This window comes from Pantherophis guttatus, chromosome 15 (genome assembly GCF_059756535.1).
Source record: "Pantherophis guttatus breed Tessera chromosome 15, ASM5975653v1, whole genome shotgun sequence".
NCBI classification, from domain to species: Eukaryota; Metazoa; Chordata; class Lepidosauria; order Squamata; family Colubridae; genus Pantherophis; species Pantherophis guttatus.
In genome coordinates this window covers 8,767,468-8,786,618 of record NC_142077.1, presented here as the reverse complement: position 1 = coordinate 8,786,618, position 19,151 = coordinate 8,767,468, and the positions used below count along the sequence as shown (strand labels likewise).

At 45.9% G+C, this 19,151-nt stretch overlaps 3 protein-coding genes across 5 annotated transcripts; 1 reads left to right on the top strand and 2 right to left on the bottom strand.

The window, feature by feature from the left end:
- Positions 1 to 1,135: 1,135 nt before the first annotated feature.
- SDHB (succinate dehydrogenase complex iron sulfur subunit B) lies at positions 1,136 to 7,109 on the bottom strand. Its single transcript, XM_034401571.3, has 8 exons — positions 6,886 to 7,109; positions 6,615 to 6,760; positions 4,608 to 4,693; positions 4,336 to 4,472; positions 3,105 to 3,218; positions 1,777 to 1,878; positions 1,511 to 1,633; positions 1,136 to 1,385 (listed from the first exon to the last, which is right to left on the bottom strand). The coding sequence occupies exons 1-8, from the start codon at positions 6,955 to 6,957 to the stop codon at positions 1,308 to 1,310; spliced, it is 858 nt and encodes a 285-aa protein (XP_034257462.2). The 5' UTR covers positions 6,958 to 7,109; the 3' UTR covers positions 1,136 to 1,307.
- Positions 7,110 to 7,136: 27 nt separating this feature from the next.
- LOC148111874 (uncharacterized) lies at positions 7,137 to 16,882 on the top strand. Of its 3 annotated transcripts, XM_087879005.1 has the most exons (12): positions 7,142 to 7,405; positions 8,731 to 8,777; positions 9,152 to 9,290; positions 9,467 to 10,614; positions 10,723 to 10,960; positions 11,151 to 11,385; positions 12,031 to 12,077; positions 12,198 to 12,366; positions 12,551 to 12,597; positions 13,074 to 13,120; positions 13,252 to 13,369; positions 14,131 to 14,239. In XM_087879005.1, exons 6-12 carry the CDS (start codon positions 11,169 to 11,171, stop codon positions 14,158 to 14,160), a joined length of 675 nt encoding a protein of 224 aa, XP_087735131.1. In that variant the 5' UTR covers positions 7,142 to 7,405; positions 8,731 to 8,777; positions 9,152 to 9,290; positions 9,467 to 10,614; positions 10,723 to 10,960; positions 11,151 to 11,168; the 3' UTR covers positions 14,161 to 14,239. The 3 variants fall into 3 exon arrangements, with proteins under 3 accessions (XP_087735130.1, XP_087735131.1, XP_087735132.1); XM_087879004.1 differs by lacking the exon at positions 14,131 to 14,239 and having other exon boundaries at positions 7,137 to 7,405; positions 13,252 to 13,417; XM_087879006.1 differs by lacking the exons at positions 7,142 to 7,405; positions 8,731 to 8,777; positions 9,152 to 9,290; ... (1 more) ...; positions 10,723 to 10,960; positions 14,131 to 14,239 and adding exons at positions 14,612 to 14,749; positions 14,906 to 15,236; positions 15,312 to 16,253; positions 16,443 to 16,882 and having other exon boundaries at positions 11,187 to 11,385; positions 12,224 to 12,366; positions 13,286 to 13,369.
- Positions 12,088 to 16,837, bottom strand: LOC132709783 (vomeronasal type-2 receptor 116-like). The gene is made up of 2 exons (XM_060684514.2): positions 16,098 to 16,837; positions 12,088 to 16,000 (listed from the first exon to the last, which is right to left on the bottom strand). Exons 1-2 carry the CDS (start codon positions 16,686 to 16,688, stop codon positions 15,749 to 15,751), a joined length of 843 nt encoding a protein of 280 aa, XP_060540497.2. The 5' UTR covers positions 16,689 to 16,837; the 3' UTR covers positions 12,088 to 15,748.
- Positions 16,883 to 19,151: the final 2,269 nt, after the last annotated feature.

Genomic DNA, 19,151 nt, shown 5'->3' with positions numbered 1-19,151 from the left:
TCACACTTGGCCAATAAAGAATTCTAATCTAATCTAATCTAATCCAAATGCGTATTATTTACTAGAAATATGTAAGTTGATTGAATGTAATAATTATGATTAACTTTAAGTTTTATTTGTATTAGAATGTATGACACCCAGATGTCACACTTCCCTCACTTGAAGGCATTTATATACATTTATATATTTGGTACATTTATAAAAAAACTAGCTGGACACTCATGCTTTGCTACGAAACTATGTGCTCAGGCTTGATAAATTGACACTTACAGCCTGAAACTTAATGTAGAATGTGTAACTCCGTAGCATCAGAGTGTGTTAATATAATGCAACTGGCAGTTGGAACAGAGGGAGAGTGGGAGTAGAATGTCCCAGCCTGCAGCATCCATCGGTATAAATTTGACTAGCATCCTGTCAGTGTGTGTGAGAATTGAGGGGTGTTTGGAAACTCAAACAGTATTTGCTGTGTGAGCAAAGAGACAGGAAGGAGGCTGGGCGTGGCTTAGCTCAACTGTTCTGTAGTACAGCTGCTTGCTGCTGTGAAAGTAAAACTGAAAGTGCAACTCGTCTCCTCTGCTTGTATTTTTGCATTTGGAACAGATTTCTTTTCCGGTGGGGAGGGGGAGTAGAACTCCTTAGCATCAGAGCGTGTCTCATAATAATATAGGAAATACTAATGCTCTGATGGTCATTTTGAAAAATCCTTTCTTAGTGAAGCACCTAGAAGCCAAGAGGAACATACGTGGCAAATTTCAAGATTGTAGTCTTTACGGTTCTGGAGATTTCGCGATTATGGCATGAGTGGTTTTCACTTTTAGATAGATAGATAGATAGATAGATAGATAGATAGATAGATAGATAGATAGATAGATAGATAGATAGATAGATAGATATAGATAAAAAATAAAAAACTTTGGGGGGAAAAAGAACGTTTTGCTGAAGAAATACAGGCTGTTCATGAACTGAAGAAAAAAAAGGGGGGGGGGAAAGCTGCAGTTGACCAACCCGGCTTTCCTGCCTCAAAGACTCCCCCCCTCCCCGGGTCTTTTGAGCCCTGTGCCGAGGAGTATCTGCCCCTTGAGAGAGAAGCCAGAACTGAAGAGAGAGAGGGGAAAAGGAGAGGGACAAAGTAGGAAACTGTGTTTTTTTTTTAATTAGGCTTTACAGGTTTCACTGTACAAGTCCACACAACCAAGGCGGAGTCTGTGACCCCACTGAAAACCCACCTATAAATTAAAGCCCCCCACCCACCCCTCTCTCAACAGGAAGGCAGGCTGTGCACACGGGGGGGTGGGGTGGGGGAGTGGCTAGCCGTGGGCCGCCTTCTCTTTGTACGTGGCCATCATCTTCTTGATTTCGGCAATCGCCTTCCCGGGATTCAGGCCCTAAGGAAGAAACAGTGATGGGGGGGGGGGAAGGGGGAACGGAGGGGGTTCCCGGGCACAGCTCACGCCTCGCTCGCCCAGCCGCCATCCCATCCCAGGTGGGGAAACCAGCTCCCGGCACCCACCTTGGGGCAGGTCTGCGTGCAATTCATGATGGTGTGGCAGCGGTAGAGGGAGAAAGGGTCTTGCAGCTGGGCCAAGCGCTCCTCCGTGTAATCGTCCCGGGAGTCGATCATCCAGCGATAGGCCTGCGGGAGCAGTCGCTCTTGGGAAGAACTGCTTCCGCCTCCTGTGCCTTAGAGCGGAAGCCCACCTCCCAATCCAGCACTTGCTGAGACAGTGGCCAGCCCAGGGGCAGGTGGAGAGTTTGTCTTCCCAGCGGCCCCATTACCTGCATGAGCACAGCTGGGCCAAGGTACTTGTCCGCGTTCCACCAGTAACTGGGGCAGCTGGTGCTGCAGCAAGCACAAAGGATGCACTCGTAGAGCCCGTCCTGGGAGAGCAAGAGAGAGACGCCTCGTGAGGGAGGCCGAGAGGGAGAAGACAAACTCCTTGAAGAGGCAGCCAGTGTGACCCTGTAACCCACCAGCCCCTCTCTCTCTTTCTCTGTATCTCTGTCTTTATCTATCTAATCTATCTCTGTATCTCTATCTCTCTCTGTATCTATTTATCTGTATCTCTATCTAATCTATCTCTGTATCTCTGTCTCTTTCTCTGTATCTCTGTCTCTGTCTCTTTCTCTGTCTCTCTCTCTGTATTTATCTATCTAATCTATCTCTGTATCTCTCTCTGTATCTCTCTATTTATCTGTATCTCTATCTAATCTATCTCTGTATCTCTATCTAATCTATCTCTGTATCTCTATCTCTCTGTGTATCTCTGTCTCTTTCTCTGTCTCTCTGTCTCTGTATTTATCTATCTAATCTATCTCTGTATCTCTCTCTGTATCTATTTATCTGTATCTCTATCTAATCTATCTCTGTATCTCTATCTCTCTGTATCTCTCTGTGTATCTCTCTATCTGTCTATATCTCTCTCCATCTCTCTGTGTATCTCCCTGTGTATCTCTTTATCTATCTAATCTATCTCTGTATCTCTATTTATCTATATCTCTCTGTATCTATTTATCTATATCTCTCAAATCTGAATCTCTCTCTCTCTATCTCTCTATCTAATCTATCTCTGTATCTCTATTTATCTATATCTCTCTGTATCTATTTATCTATATCTCTCAAATCTGTATCTCTCTCTCTCTCTCTGTATCTATCTATCTAATCTATCTCTGTATCTCTATTTATCTATGTCTCTCTGTATCTATTTATCTATATCTCTCAAATCTGTATCTCTCTCTCTCTGTCTCTGTCTCTGTCTCTCTATCTCTGTATCTCTATCTCTCTCTGCTGGGAGGAAAGCAGCCTCCCTCCTTCCCTGCTTTTCATCCTGCAGTCCCTTTTGGGACTCCAAGGAAACTGTTTTAGGGCTGTCCTGGGGGAACCAGGAAATCCAGCGCTCGCCACGTATTTGGGGAGAACAATCTAGCATTAAGCTATTCCCAAGAAGAGGGGAGAAGGAGAAAGTGCACGCTTATCCATCATGGGGTTTCGGTGAGGCACCGAGGAGCTATAAGGGCCGGCCAGGAGAGGCAGCAAAACTCTCAAAAACAAGAGTGACCAGAGGGCTGCTGTCAGCTAAAAGAGGCAGGAAGGAAACAACAATAACCAGCTTATCCCGATCTTCTATGGACTGCAAATACTCTTTGCCCTGGTTCGACTCATCCTTCTTCTTCAGGTACGGCTGGATAGCTTTGTATTGGGCATAGAAGTTGCTCAGATCCTAAAGGAGGGAGAACAAAGACATCCTGAGTTTACACACTGTACCAAGCCCTAATTAAAGCATGAGCCTCAGGTCAAGTCTCAAAAGAAATCCAGTTATTTATTAGCAGCTATTCATGTTATTCAGTTATTCATGTTGGCACGTTCCAAGTGAAGTCAACTCCCCACATAATTTACAGCTCAGACTTGACTCTCCTTCCCCCAGGGTGTGTCATCAGTCACATGGAGCAATTTTGCAGGTTGTAGAGATCACTCCCCTCCGGTTGCTGTGGGTAACCCTGGGAGACAGCCTTAAGAGAGATATGTCTGGATTGTGCTTTTGTTTTTGGCTGCCGTGCTGCTTCACCATTTTCCCATCCCCCTTGCCTATGGCAACTCGAGAGCAGGCCAGGGATGCTTTGCGAGTTGACATTGTGATTGAAGGAAAAAACGGTTTTTGGAATAAGCCATAACGGCTCACGTAAAAGGTAGCTTACAAGTACAGCAGCACATATGTACCACGCTAAGCCCCAAACTACATGACCAATTCAGGCTGAGCATGATGGGTGACAGCAGGTATAATTGTATAGCTCAGGGGTCGGCAACCTTAAACACTCAAAGAGCCACAAAGGTCCTAACCGGAAGCCCCCCATTCAATTCTGGAGCCGACCGGAAGTCCGGTTCCCCTACCATAGAGTCTCCTCCCAGCACAACATCCTTTTTTTCCTCTGCCAACCAGAAGTACAGTTCCCCCACCGCCACCACCATAGAGTCTCTCCCTAGCACAGCATCCTTTTCCCTCTGCCCACCGGAACTCTGGTTCCCCCACCGTAGAATCTACTCCTAGTGTGGCGTCCTTTTTTCTCTACCTGTCCTAATCGAAAGCCTTATCAATTGTGGAGCCGACTGGTGACAGAGAGCCACAGCAGAGGGATGAAAGAGCCACATGCGGCTCCAGAGCCGCAGGTTGCCGACCCCATGATATAGCTGGACTGTAGTGAGGTGAAGGCTGCCAGGTACAAAACACAACACCCACCTATCTGCCAGTGCCCATTTCCCAACTCTAGACCCCATTCCAGATCTAGAATCCATTGGGGAAGGTTGGGGGGGTGGGGAAACCATCCGTTCCCTGGACTTACAGGCACGAGGTCTTTCACCACATACATGTGAGGGAGAGGGTAGATCTTGGTGACCTTGTTGAGATCTGTGTCGATCCTCTTGGTACAAGCCAGAGTGTTTCCTCCATTTATGTTCATGGCACACGAGCCACAAATGCCTGCGGGGAGACAAGAGAACCGAGAGCTTTCCAAGGAAACTTTTGGGATGGCGGTCAAACTTACAGCCTCCTCCTTGTCCTCCTCCGGATTGTCTGCCCTCCGGAAGCCGGACCGCAAAGGTGGGCCACTCTCACCTTCTCTGCAGGACCGGCGGAAAGTCAGGGTAGAATCCATTTCATTCTTGATCTTGATCAAGGCATCGAGAACCATCGGGCCGCATCTGGCAAAGGAGAAAGCGCCAGCTGTCAGGAAGTGCCACCCCCCCCTTTCCCCCCCCAAAGGGTCCGTTTTGCACAGTTTGCAGAGGGGAGATTAGGCAAGCTGTTCCATGGGTTGATCGTTCTCACTGTCAGAAAATTCCTCCTTATTTCCAGGTTGAATCTCTCCTCGATCGGTTTCCATCCATTGTTCCTTGTCTGGCCTTCGGGTGCTTTGGAAAATAGCTTGACCCCCTTCCTCCTCTCTGTGGCAGCCCCTCAAATATTGGAAGACTGCTATCCTGTCTCCCCTGGTCCTTCTCTTCACTAGACTAGCCAGGCCCAGTTCCTGCAACCATTCTTCCAGGCCCCTAATCATCAGAATAGAATGGAATGGAATGGGGAATAGAGTAGAGTAGAGTAGAGTAGAGTAGAGTAGAGTAGAGTAGAGTAGAGTAGAATAGAATAGAAGAATAGAATAGAACAGAACAGAACAGAACAGAACAGAACAGAATAGAATAGAATATGGGGAGTAAAGTAGAATAGGAGTAGAGTAGAGTAGAGTAGAGTAGAAGAGAAGAGAAAATGGGGAGTAGAATAGAATAGAATAGAAAATGGGGAGTAGAGTAGAATAGGAGTAGAGTAGAGAAGAGAAGAGAAGAGAAGAGAAGAGAAGAGAAGAGAAGAGAAGAGAAGAGAAGAGAAGAGAAGAGAAGAGAAGAGAAAAGAGTAGAATAGAATGGAATGGAATAACAGAGTTGGAAGGGACCTTGGAGGTCTTCTAGTCCAACCCCCTGCTTAGGCAGGAAACCCTCCACTACTTCAGACAAATGGTTATCCAACCTCTTCTTAAAAACTTCCAGTGTTGGAGCATTCACAACTTCTGGAGGCAACTAGTTCCACTGGTTAATTGTTCTCACTGTCAGGAAATTTCTCCTGAGTTCTAAGTTGCTTCTCTCCTTGATCAGTTTCCACCCATTGCTTCTTGTCCTGCCCTCAGGGGCTTTGGAGAATAGCTTGACTCCCTCTTCTTTGGGGCAGCCCCTGAGATATTGGAACACTGCTATCATGTCTCCCCTCGTCCTTCTCTTCATCAAACTAGACATACCCAGTTCCTGCAACTGTTCTTCATACGTTTATAGCCTCCAGTCCTCTAATCTTCTTTGTTGCTCTTCTCTGCACTCTTTCTAGCCCCAGATTTTTAGATCTGCTAACCTACAACCTTGTTGTCTATGTTTAGCCCGGTTGCTCCAGCGGTGTTGGGGGAGCTGAGGGGCTGGCCTGCCCCGTGGAAGAAGGGCAGCGATTTGGTAGCGGGGTCTGTGTGTGTGTGTATGGGGTGTCTGTGTGTGTCTTTGTGTGGTGTGTGTCTGTGGGTGTCTGTGTGTGTGTATGTAGTGTCTGTGTGTGTGTCTTTGTGTGGTGTGTGTCTGTGGGTGTCTGTGTCTGTGTGTGTGTCTGGGGTGTGTCTGTGTATGGGGTGTCTGTGTGTGTCTTTGTGTGGTGTGTGTCTGTGGGTGTCTGTGTGTGTGTATGTAGTGTCTGTGTGTGTGTCTTTGTGTGGTGTGTGTCTGTGGGTGTCTGTGTGTGTGTATGTAGTGTCTGTGTGTGTGTCTTTGTGTGGTGTGTGTCTGTGGGTGTCTGTGTGTCTGTGTCTGTGTGTGTGTCTGGGGTGTGTCTGTGTATGGAGTGTCTGTGTGTGTGTCTTTGTGTGGTGTGTGTCTGTGGGTGTCTGTGTGTCTGTGTGTGTGTCTGGGGTGTGTCTGTGTATGGGGTGTCTGTGTGTGTCTTTGTGTGGTGTGTGTCTGTGGGTGTCTGTGTGTATGTGTCTCTGTGTGTGTGTGTATGGGTGTGTGTGTGTGTGTGTGTGTCTATGTGTGTCTATGTGTATGTGTCTGTGTGTGTATGTGTGTCGCCCATCCCCTTCGGGAGGGGCCCACTCACTTGTTGAGGTCCATCTCGTAGACCTGCATGCGGGGCTTCTCTCCGAGGTTATCCGGGCTCCACCGGTACACGGCGAACCTCTTCAGGCGCGGAGACGTCTCCGTAGCCGCCGCTGCAGCCGCCCCGGATTGAGCTCTGCGACGGATCTGCAAAAGCGAAGGGAAAGCGCAGTCGCCCTCACTGAGGACTAGAAGCTTGAGAAGTCCGAGCCCGCAGGCGGAGAGCGTCCCTTTCCCTTCCCTTCCCTTCCCTCCCTTCGTCCCTCGCTCACCTGAAGCAGCGCCGCGCCGCCCCTTCCCCTCGCCGCCCCCCAACCCGCCACCGCCGCCCCGATCAGCGCCATCCCGCGCCCTCTAAGTGACGATCCCGCGTCCTTTCGGGTGGGGGGGGGAAATAGTGGACGCGACTGCAGCTGCTTCCGTGTTCTCCCGCGTAAACCGTCCCCCACTTCCGGTTCAATTCCCTCCCCAGCATGGCCGACCCTCGCTTCCTGTCCTGTCGCGAAAGCGGTCCCTCCGACCTCACTTCCGGTTCCTCACCGAGGCCGCCCCCCACCCTCCCAAAGGACCGAGGTTTATTTTTCCCGAGTCCTGTTTGTTTCCGACGCGCCCCTTCCCACCGGCCTTCTGTGGCCGCAGCTCTATAGCGGGCCCGGTTAGTCAGCAAAGAAAAGGATATTACCTACGGAGGAGCTGCCGCCGCAGCTTTGGCCAGCCCGTGCCACTCATTGTCGCCCCTAACATGGTGGCCGCTGCTGGAGGGGGAAACTCCCGAGCCGGGAGTGATGGGGCGTAAGTTCGAGAGACTGAGTCTCTTTGCGCTGCTCTGCGCACCTGCAACGCTCAAGCGAGAGTATAGGCGTCGTTCGGCTTCCGCCGCAAACTTCGGGTTCTTTTCAGAGGGCGGACGCTGACTGCAACCCTACGACTGGGGTGGCACGTATTTTTTCGTTTGTTGACCATTGTTGGGCAACATTAACCTTTGTTGACCACTGTTGACCATTGTTGGCTTCTGTTCACCACTGTTGACCAAGGTTGATCAGTGTTGACCGCTGTCAATCACTATTGAATTTGGTTGACCCCAACATTAAACATTGTTGTTTAATGTTGATGAGGGTTGACCACTATTGACATCTGTTAAACAATGTTGACCACAGTTGACCAATATTGACCACCATGGACCAACATTGATGTCTATGGAATTCTGTTGACATTTGTTGAGCAGCACTGTTTTCCTGTAAGGAGAAACTGCTGATGGTTACACCAGAAATACAAAAACTGAATTGCTAAACACACAGAGACAAAACACGCAGTTATGTTTAATATTTTTTTAATTTAAGAAAAAGTTTCACGTTTCAAGTGAAAAAAGCAAGGAGGCTTACGGTGAACAATGTTCAACTCACTACAGAAAAGGAGGAGCTCTGCAAAGGTTTGGAAGAGAAACTGAGCAAGGGAACAATTTAAAATGAAAATTAAGAACAGCAGAGATCCAAGCCCATCCTCCCTTGCCCAGAATATCTTCTCCACCACCATTGGCCCTTTGCCTAGTTTTTTGGGTGGGGTGGGGGGTGGGGCGGAGAGGATGGAGGGCAGCAGGAAGTCTCCCTTCTAGAGAAAGCCCTGAAATGTCCTCACCCAACCCAAAACCTATCTTTGGATTTTCCGAATGAAAATGTTCATGCTAGGACTTTCCCTTCTAGGTGCCAATAATTATTATAATATTTTATTTATTTATTTATTTTATTGAATTTCTGTACTGCCCTACTCCCAATGAAATAAAACACATAGATATACAAAATGGCAGGCATCTTTCTCAGCACATGTCATAAGACCTTGGCTGGGCTGTCCTGGCTCATTCTCAACTGCTACCACTGCAGGGATGGCAGGAAATTTTTTCTACCGATTGAATAAAAAAGTCCAGCGGAGAAATAAAGGTAGGAGACAATTAAAAAGACAGAGTTATTATCTACTTAAGTTTAGCAGGAAGTGTGAAGAGTTTAGATGCCAGAAATATCAGCTGGCACCTAAGATTTGGGAATAAAGAGCCCAGATAAAGCTGCTGGTGTAAGAATGAATGTCAATAAGTTTGTGTTTTAAAGAAGTCTTATTTTTTTCAGTGGTACCAGAAGAGCAGCTGGACTTTGGCCTCTGGAGACACACTGAGGTATGTACTATATAGTCGCAACCAATATATAGAACATAAACAATGAAAGTAATACGTGCCAGCCAGTTGCCCCAATCCAACAAGGGTGTCCCCCTCAGCGGTCCATCACACAGCAGTCTATTGACTAAGGGAGAGAACCAGGATTCCTTGAAGTTGCTTAGAACTGACTTTCTAAAGAATTGATGGTTTGGAGGAACAACTCAAAACAGAAAGGATGGAATATAAGAGCCTCCTCTGCAGGGTTCTGCAGCAAGCTGGGGAGAAACAGGAGCTCCTCACGGAGAACAAACAACTAAAGGAACAACTGGACAGGTGAGAAATATTTAGTATCCCCTATCATGAGAGGGCTAATTTCTGCTTTTCATAATTTACAGGAATACTAAAATGATTCAGGACATGGCGGAGGAACAAGTCCAGCTAAAAGCTGAAGCAAAAGACCTCCGAATAAAAAACCAGAAATTTGTGCGAGGAGAAGGCAACAATCCTGCAGAATTTCAGGGAGAGGCTGAGGAGGTGAGAAACACGTAGACAGCAGCCCTGACTTTGGCAAAATGGCAAAACTAAATTACTTAAAAAGTAAGGCAAAGGAAGTGCCAGGTATTTTGAAGGAGTTTTAATTTTAAACAAGTTGGAGGGTTGGAGTGAAAACGTGAGGGGGCTATTTTCGCTCTTGTCTTCCACTTTTACAGAATCGATGGTTTGGAGCAACAACTGGAAGTGGAGAGAAAGTATAAGAGCTTCCTCTGTAGGGTTCTGCAGCAAGCTGGGGAGAAACAGGACCTCCTCACAGAGAACAAAAATATTCGAGGAGATGGTTGAGGAATGAGTTAATTTAAAAAAGGAAATCAAAGAACTAAAAATCAAGAACATGCCCCGAAGCCAAAAGATACTGGAGCAAAATTCAGAGATGGTTGAAAGACATACTCAAAGAAGAAATTGATTTGAACCCAGAAATATTTCTCCTGGGAATGGTAAAGAAAGGGCATGGAAAGGAAAAGGTCCACCTCCTAATACACATAACTACAGCTGCCAGACTGGCGTACGCTCAATACTGGAAAAAGAAAGACCTACCACCAGATGACCTTATAATTAGCAAAATATTAGAGTGTGCAGAGACAAGTAAATTAACATACGAGATAAGTGATGATGAAAACTCAGATTATGATATGATATGGGGAAGATGGTACGAATGGATAAATGATAGAATCAAGGAAGGAGTTAAAGGTGCGGAAATTAATTAGAAATGTATAGTATAAATGACACCAGATATTTTTTTCATGTATATATGTATAAACACTGCGAATCCGATGTCAAACAAAATTGCTATTATATTTTATTTGCCTTAAAAAAAATAATCAATAAAGTATATATCAAAAAAAAAAACAAAAAAAAAAATCAAGAACTGGAAGTTGAGCGAGGAGAAGGCGACCATCCTGCGAAATTTCAGGGAGAGGCTGAGGAGGTGAGAAGCATGTAGACAGCAGCCCTGACTGAGGGAGGGAGAGGACCAGGATTCCTCAAAGCAGCTTAGAACTGACTTTCTAAAGAAATGAGATCTCGTCCAGCCACTCCTGGACTAGAAGGAGGGCTTGAAGAACTTGGAAAAGCTCCCGAGGAATCCCAAAATGGATGGAAACATCTATTGTACTACAAACATCCCTAATTTTGTAAAATAAAGTTCCAAAAGAAGGAGAAAACTCATGAATGTCTGGCTCCTGACACTTTTAGTCCTACGTGTATAAAGTTAGGTCTACTTTGAGGAGCTCCTGAAGGAAAATTCCCAGCTTGTGGAAAACAACGCAGGACTCTGCAGGGAGCTGGAGGAGAAACAGAGGAGGTGAGAAAGTGCCAGGTATTTTTAAGGAGTTTTAATTTTAAGCAGGTTGGATGGATGGTTGTGAATACCTGAGGGGGCTAATTTCTCTCTTGTCTTCCTCTTTTACAGAATCGATGGTTTGGAGCAACAACTGGAAGTGGAGAGAAAGTATAAGAGCCTCCTCTGTAGGGTTCTGCAGCAAGCTGGGGAGAAACAGGAGCTCCTCACGGAGAACAAAAATATTCAAGGAGTTGGTTGAGGAATGAGTTAATTTAAAGAACGAAATCAAAGAATTAAAATTGAAGAACTAGAAGTTGAGCGAGGAGAAGGCGACCATCCTGCGAAATTTCAGGGAGAGGCTGAGGAGGTGAGAAGCATCTAGACAGCAGCCCTGACTGCGGGAGGGAGAGGACCAGGATTCCTTGAAGCAGCTTGGTTGAACCATGATTCTAGGATGAAGAACCTACCCTATAAGGGATGGAGGGATAGAGGAATATTAGAATGGGGAGGCCACATTTGACCACGTACTACGAAATCTCCCTTTCTCATTCTTCCAGAGCCAGAGACCGACCACCATGCTGAAGGGGCTGAAAGATCAGGAGGAGGACTTGGAAAAGCTCCCGAGGATCCCAAGATGGAGAGAAACATCTGCCAGGAGCTTCAAGTACAGGGAGCCTCCCCCTCTTCCTCCCCCTCCTTTCCTCCTCACCCCTTCCTCATCACCAAGGAGAAATGATTCTCTGTCTCAGCCACATCCAGCCATCCCCGAAAAGTGCAGGACAACAGAAGAAGGTGGTCTCGCTCAACTTCCATCGGTTGTTATTGCTTTATCTAGTTATTTTTCAGTTATTAATACAGTTATTATCATTAATACAATTATTATTGTTATTATCATCATTATTGTCATCGTTATTTCATTAGTCCTGGAAATGACCAGTCTGTGAATGACCGGAGTGTCCAACAGTGGCTCATGTCTGCACTCTTGTCTTATCACTTCACAAGTGTGCACCAGGAGGGACCCAAACCTCTCAGGGTCTCTCAGTGCGTGTGACCCTCCCTATTGAAAGGTCCACTGTTGCTGGAGGGGGCACCCCTGGCATCTCCCCACAGCTGGATCAAAGATGATGACGTCACAGCACATGTCCTAAGACCTTGGCCGGGCTGTCCTGGCTCATTCTCAACTGCTACCACTGCAGGGATGGCAGGAAATTTTTTTTATCATTTCCAGAAAAAAGTCCAGCAGAGAAACAGAGGTAGGAGACAATTAAAAAGACAGAGTTATGATCTACTTAAGTTTAGCAGCAAGCGTGAAGAGTTTAGATGCCAGAAATATCAGCTGGCACCTAAGATTTGGGAATAAAGAGCCCAGGTAAAGCTGCTGGTATAAGAATGAATGTCAATAAGTTTGTGTTTTTAAAGAAATCTATTTTTTTCCAGTGGTTCCAGAGGAGCAGCCCGTCTTTTGGCAACGGGGACAAACGGAGGTATGTACTATTTATTTCTTTAATTATTTGTCAACAAGTACCCAATGGGACCCAAACCTCTCAGGGTCTCTCTTTTAGCACGTGTGACCCTCCCTATTGAAAGGTCCACCGTTGCTGGAGGGGGCACCCCTGGCATCTCCCCACAGCTGGATCAAAGATGATGACATCACAGCACATGTCATAAGACCTTGGCTGGGCTGTCCTGGCTCATTCTCAACTGCTACCACTGGAGAGATGGCAGGAAATTTTTTCTATAGACTGAACAAAAAAGTCCAGCGGAGAAATAAAGGTAGGATACAATTAAAAAGACAGAGTTATGATCTACTTAAGTTTAGCAGCAAGTGCGAAGAGTTTAGATGCCAGAAATATCAGCTGGCACTTAAGATCTGGGAATAAAGAGCCCAGAAAAAGCTGCTGGGGTAAGAATGAATGTCAATAAATTTGTGTTTTTAAAGAAATCTATTTTTTTCCAGTGGTTCCAGAGGAGCAGCCCGTCTTTTGGCAATGGGGACACACGGAGGTAGGTCCTATTTATTTCTTTAATTATTTGTCAACAAGTACCCAATGGGACCCAAACCTCTCAGGGTCTCTCTTTCAGTGCGTGTGACCCTCCCTATTGAAAGGTCCACCGTTGCTGGAGGGGGCATCCCTGGCATCTCCCCACAGCTGGATCAAAGATGGTGACATCACAGAACATGTCATAAGACCTTGGCCGGGCTGTCCTGGCTCATTCTCAACTGCCACGCCTCAGTTGAGATGGCTGGAAATTTTTTTTATCGTTTCCAGAAAAAAGTCCAGCAGAGAAACAGAGGTAGGAGACAATTAAAAAGACAGAGTTATTATCTACTTAAGTTTAGCAGCAAGTGCGAAGAGTTTAGATGCCAGAAATATTAGCTGGCACCTAAGATCTGGGAATAAAGAGCCCAGATAAAGCTGCTGGTGTAAGAATGAATGTCAATAAGTTTGTGTTTTTAAAGAAATCTATTTTTTTCCCAGTGGTTCCAGAGGAGCAGCCCGTCTTTTGGCAACGGGGACACACGGAGGTATGTCCTATTTATTTCTTTAATTATTTGTCAACAAGTACCCAATGGGACCCAAACCACGGAAGTAAAAATGGCTCTTTTGGGTGAGGGGGCCTGGATTAACTGGGCTTGAGGGCTTTCCCTGTGCTCAGGCCCAACTTCCTCATGATCTCCATGGCTTTTCAGCAGAAGACTTCATGTGCCAGCAACTTGCCCCCAATCAACGAAGGGCGTCCCCCTCAGCGGTCCATCACCCCCCGTCCCCCTCAGGTAAGCAGTCTAAATCTTCTGGGGAATGTTTTGAGTGCCCATTACTAAGTATGACAAATTTTCATATGATCATCTTATTATGTGAAGGAATCAGGCTGAGAGATCAATTCTCTCACATAATAAATAACCTTTTCTTTTAACCAGGAGAGGCTACACCTGAGAATTTGTTTCATGTCGTAATAAGATGGTGAGGGTGAGGATAGTGGAGGGTGAATGAGTTGATTTAAGTAGAAGGGAATATGCTGATCTATGCTGGTGGATCTATGCTCTGTGAGCAATGCTTCTTGCAAGGAGCCTCCAAGAGGGGCCTGAATGAAGAGCAGGTGGATCCTGCCCCTCACACACATTCTTAGTTCTTCCTTCCAATCAGAGCATTTTGGGAGGCCAGAAAGAAGCTTCCCAATCTAAAGGCAGTCTACCTGTCTACCTGTGCATGTCTACCACAGTGCATCTCTACAAACCCCAATGCTGAAAATCAGTGGGGTAGCACCAGGCTTTCCAATTTGATTCCATTTTCAATGTAGCCACAACGGTTCAACAAACCCGAAGATGCTAATTTTACTCGAGTTTTGATATTTGACAGAAGAAAATTTTCGAATGAGTCTATGCAGACAGGCAGGCTCAGAAAAGGGAATCAAGATCTGAGTTATTCTACATAACTACTTTGCCAAAAGCGCGAAGTAAATTGAACCCCTCAATCCGAAATTCAAGTTAAAAAAAAAATCAGGGGTCTAATTTCTTTCTGGTCCTCGTATTTACAGCAACACAACACAGAAGGTTTCACCGAATGAGGAGCTCCTGAAGGAAAATTCCTAGCTTGTGGAAAACAACGCAGAACTCTGCAGGGAGCTGGAGGACAAACAGAGGAGGTGAGAAATTTTCAGACAGAAACCCTCACTTGGGCATAATGGCAAAACTAAATTACATAAAAAGTAAGGCAAAGGAACTGCCAGGTATTTTTAGGGAGTTTTAATTTTAAACAAGATGGATGGTTGGAGTGAAAACCTGAGGAGGCTAATTTCGCTCTTGTCTTCCTCTTTTACAGGATCGATGCTTTGAAGGAAGAGGTAGAACGAGAAAGAAAGGAATATAAAAGCCTCCTCTGAAGGGTTCTGTAACAAGCTGGGGAGAAACAGGAGCTCCGCACGGAAAACAAAAGACCGAAGGAACAACTGGACAACTGAGAAATATTAAGCATCACCTATCATGAGAGGACTAATTTCTGCTTTTCTTAATTTACAGGAATTCAAAAATGTTTAAAGAAATGGTGGAGGAAAGAGTTCAATTAAAAAAAGAAAATAAAGAATTAAAAATCAAGAACTGGAAGTTGAGCGAGGAGAAGGCGACCATCCTGCGAAATTTCAGGGAGAGGCTGAGGAGGTGAGAAGCATGTAGACAGCAACCCTGACTGCGGGAGGGAGAGGACCAGGATTCCTCAAAGCAGCTTAGAACTGACTTTCTAAAGAAATGAGATCTCGTCCAGCCACTCCTGGTGGAGGAATCTTACTACTCAATCTCCCCTTCTCATTCTTCCAGAGCCAGAGACTCCATCATTCACCAACCACCATGCTGAAGGGCCTGGAACTTCACATGGGGAAGGACAGGACCAGGAGGAGGACTTGAAGAACTTGGAAAAGCTCCCGAGGAATCCCAAAATGGATGGAAACATCTACTGTACTACAAACATCCCTAATTTTGTAAAATAAAGTTCCAAAAGAAGGAGAAAACTCATGAATGTCTGGCTCCTGACACTTTTAGTCCTACGTGTATAAAGCTAGGTCTACTATGAGGAGCTCCTGAAGGAGAATTTCCAGCTTGTGGAAAACAACGCAGGACTCTGCAAGGAGCTGGAGGAGAAACAGAGGAGGTGAGAAATTTTCTGACAGCATCCCTGAGTTTAATTGTTGGTCCAAATTTATCTCTAAGCTTCTGATGTTTCTAGAGAGAAAGAACTGAGGAAAAACATCTCCAGGTGACTGGTGTACAGAGACCAGCTGGTACCACTTAATAGTACAGAGTCCAAAAGAAACACAAGGGCGGACATTAGAACACTGGAAGACAAGAGAGAAACTCTTGGAGACATGAAACCTTTGATGCTGCCATATAAACCGGAGAAGGAATGGCTGAAAGCTTTTGGAGAGAATCTCAAAGCCAAGAAAGCCCCACAGAGGCTTCTTCTCAGCCATCCAGAGACTCCCTGGCAGGAAGACTCTTCTGGCATCCCTGGTCAACCTTCCAAAGGAAGGTCCTGGAGCTTCCAGAGTGGTTGGCTGGATGTATCCATAATTCTTCTCCAAGAAAAAGGAACAGAAACACCTCATTGAAATGTGCAGAAATGGATGGAAGCATCTGTTCAAGGCATTCAAGATTGACAGACGTCTATGGTAGAGTTCCACACTCCATGCCTTGAGGTGATCTTCCTTCTGAGGAGATCCTTTGGTGGGAAGTGAGGGATCTCCTCTTCCTTTTTCCTCCCATCGAGCACTGAAATGGCTTCTCCTCTTGCCTGTTTGGCTGCTGTTCCTCAGGCCTTTGAGGTCTCAATGGAGCTGGATATGACTCTCCTTCCAGGTCACGTCCAATTTCTTGCAGTGACATCAGATTTGGCTCTGAATCATTCTCTCCAACTCCCTGATAAAAATAAAGAAAAGCACATTAAAACAGCTTTTAAATAAAAGGGAATTTTACAATTCTTTAAATATCATGGTATTATCTCTCATGTTTTTACATTTATTCTGGTTGTAAGCTGCTCCTTTGTGTTCAGGTCTGGCCTCGGAAGGATAATGTAGCACTTGGGGATGAAGATGCAGATCAGCAGACCAGCACTGGAGGCCAGGATGGAGAAGACCTGCACAGCCACCATGTATTTCCCTTTGGTGCTCAGGTAGGTGGGCACAAAAGTCACCCAGACACTGTAGAAGACTAGCATGCTGAAGGTGATCAGCTTGGCTTCGTTGAAGGCCCCAGGCAGATTCCTGGCCAGGAAAGCCACCGTGAAGCAGATGGCAGCTAGGAAGCCCATGTAGCTGAGGGTGACGTAGAACATGACAACGGCCCCTTCGTTGCATTGCAGGATGGTCTCTCCAGGCTGGGAGTGGAGGTCAGAGTCAGGGAATGGGGGAGAAACTCCCAGCCAGATGGAGCAGATGAGAATTTGGACTGCAGAACAAGAGTGGATGATGGCGTTGGTGAAGATCTTCCACAACCATCTCTTCGCGAAGACTATAGTAGAGTTCACACTCCATGCCTTGAGGTGATTTCTCCCTGAGGGGATCCTTTGATGGGAAATGAGGGATCTCCTCTTCCTTTTTCCTCCCATCGAGCACTGAAATGGCTTCTCTTCTTGGCTGTTTGGCTGCTTCTCCTCAGGCCTTTGAGGTCCCAATGGAGCTGGATATGACTCTTCTTCCAGGTCACGTCCAATTCCTTGCAGGGACAACAGATTTGGCTCTGATTCTCATCAACTCCCTGATAAAAATAAAGAAAAGCCTATTAAAATGCAAGAATGAAAGATCTGTCTATGTAAATGGTGCGTTTGTGGCATTGGGTTCCTGTACGGGGGAGAGGGTTGGACTAGATGACCATGAAGGTGCCTTTCAAAGCTTACATTCCGTGATTCTATGAATGCCTGCAATACAGGTAGTCCTTAACTTATAACCATTCATTTAGCAACGGTTGAAAGTTATGACAAAGCTGAGAAACACAACTTAGAAGGGAGATCCTCACAGTGTCCCTGCAGTCACATAATCACAATTCAGGCACTAGGCAACTGGCTCACATTGGCAATAGTTAAGCATCTCAGGGTTACGTGGTGACCATTTGCAATCTTCTCAAGGGCTTCCAAACGCAAAGTCAACGGGGAAGCCAATGTGGGAGGTTGCAAGTCATGGTCAGGTGACGTCTCGCTGTTTCTTTTCCAACTGAAAACCAGAATTCCAGTAAACATTAAAATTAGCTATCTGGAAAAATTAGAGAAGGGAAATTAGAACATTTTTCCTTTTTAAATTCATCTGATAGTCCAATGAGGAGTCCTAACCAACCTTTCCCTGATCTCGTAAAAGCAATGGGGAAAGTGAGGCACAGAGACGGTGAAATCGGAAAACCATCTTTGGAGTCAAAGGCGACATTCAGACATTCACCGTTTCCCACCAGCTGCAGAATCAGAGAAGCAGAGTCTTTTTCTGGTCTCCATAATTGCCCTGGAGATGCTGTGAGGTCCTTCCTGCCCCCTTTTTCTCTGGGATCCCTTCCTGGGGATCACCAGGGGCCTCCGATCTTTCCTGGCCATCATTGGATCTAGTGGGAAAGAAGCCCTAAAGGAAAGAGATCCCTGCGTTGGCTGTGATGGGGGCTCGGAGGCGACATTTTGGACAAGGAAGATGGATGGTTGGAGAAAGAAGGGAAGGGTTCCATTTGTGCCAAATGCAGAAGCTCCTTCCCTCAATAGAAGACTGGAATACTGCAACCAATTTTGGTCACCATCCTACTTAAAAGATGCTGAGACCCTGGAAAAAGTGCAGAGGAGAGCAACTAAGGTGATCGAAGGCCTGGAGACTAAACCATAGGCTGCAGGTTTTGGGTCTGGCTAGTCTAAAGAAAAGAAGAATTAGGGGTGACGTGATAGCAGTATTTCAATATCTGGGAGGCTGCCACAAAGAAGACGGGGTCAAATTATTCTCCAGAGCTCCAGAGGGCAGGACAAGAAACAACGGATGGAAACTGAACAAAGAGAGAAGCAGCCTGGAATTAAGGAGAAACTTCCTAACAGGGAGGACAATTGACCCGTGGAACTGCTTGCCTCCAGAAGTTGTGGCTGCTTCATCACTGGAGGTTTTTAAGAAGAAACTCGACAGCCACTTGTCTGAGATCATTTAAGTTCTCCTGCTTGAGCAGAGGGCTGGACTAGAAGACCTCCAAGGTCCCTTCCAGCTCTATTCTATTCTATTCTATTCTATTCTATTCTATTCTATTCTATTCTATTCTATTCTATTCTATTCTATTCTATTCTATTCTATTCTAGAGGCGGAGGCCTCAGACACAGCCGGTCCCCCATTTTCTGGGCTGCTCTCTCATCAGCCCCCAGGAAGATCAAGACCGTTAAGACAGGGCGACCCCTGAGAATTTCATAAGTTGGTACATTCCAACGGTTCTCTGACTACCCAGAATCCCCCTGTTCAAGTGGTTCAGACCGAAGAAGCAGCAAAAACTGTCAGCTAAGGAAAAAAAAATAAACACCGTTGCCATGACTACATTTCCGAGCATCCATTTTGTGATTACCAAAGAGAATAGAATAGAATAGAATAGAATCCCCCATTTTCTGGGCTGCTCTCTCATCAGCCCCCAGGAAGATCAAGACCGTTAAGACAGGGCGACCCCTGAGAATTTCATGAGTTGGTACATTCCAACGACTCTCTGCCTACCCAGAATCCCCCTGTTCAAGTGGTTCAGACCGAAGCAACAGCAAAAACTCTCAGCTAAGAAAAAAAATAAACACCGTTGCCATGACTACATTTCCAGGCATCCATTTTGAGCTTACCAAAGAGAATAGAATAGAATAGAATAGAATAGAATAGAATAGAATAGAATAGAATAGAATAGAATAGAATAGAATAGAATAGAATAGAATCCCCCATTTTCTGGGCTGCTCTCTCATCAGCCCCCAGGAAGATCAAGACCGTTAGGGCAGGACGACCCCTGAGAATTTCATGAGTTGGTACATTCCAACGACACTCTGCCTACCCAGAATCCCCTTGTTCAAGTGGTTCAGACCGAAGCAACAGCA

What these genes read in the sequence shown, in the direction of transcription:
- SDHB (XM_034401571.3), bottom strand. Translation starts at nt 6,957, where the DNA reads ATGGCGCTGATCGGGGCGGCGGTGGCGGGTTGGGGGGCGGCGAGGGGA. An exon ending in TACGAGATGGACCTCAACAA is followed by an intron (nt 4,694 to 6,614) that starts GTGAGTGGGCCC and finishes CTCCTTTGCCAG; the next exon opens with ATGCGGCCCGATGGTTCTCG. An exon ending in CCGCCGGTCCTGCAGAGAAG is followed by an intron (nt 4,473 to 4,607) that starts GTGAGAGTGGCC and finishes GTCTCCCCGCAG; the next exon opens with GCATTTGTGGCTCGTGTGCC.
- LOC148111874 (XM_087879004.1), top strand. Translation starts at nt 11,169, where the DNA reads ATGCTGAAGGGGCTGAAAGATCAGGAGGAGGACTTGGAAAAGCTCCCG. An exon ending in GGCAACGGGGACAAACGGAG is followed by an intron (nt 12,078 to 12,197) that starts GTATGTACTATT and finishes CCGTTGCTGGAG; the next exon opens with GGGGCACCCCTGGCATCTCC. An exon ending in GGCAATGGGGACACACGGAG is followed by an intron (nt 12,598 to 13,073) that starts GTAGGTCCTATT and finishes TTTTTTTCCCAG; the next exon opens with TGGTTCCAGAGGAGCAGCCC.
- LOC132709783 (XM_060684514.2), bottom strand. Translation starts at nt 16,688, where the DNA reads ATGGGAGGAAAAAGGAAGAGGAGATCCCTCATTTCCCATCAAAGGATC. An exon ending in AGCTTACAACCAGAATAAAT is followed by an intron (nt 16,001 to 16,097) that starts GTAAAAACATGA and finishes TATTTTTATCAG; the next exon opens with GGAGTTGGAGAGAATGATTC.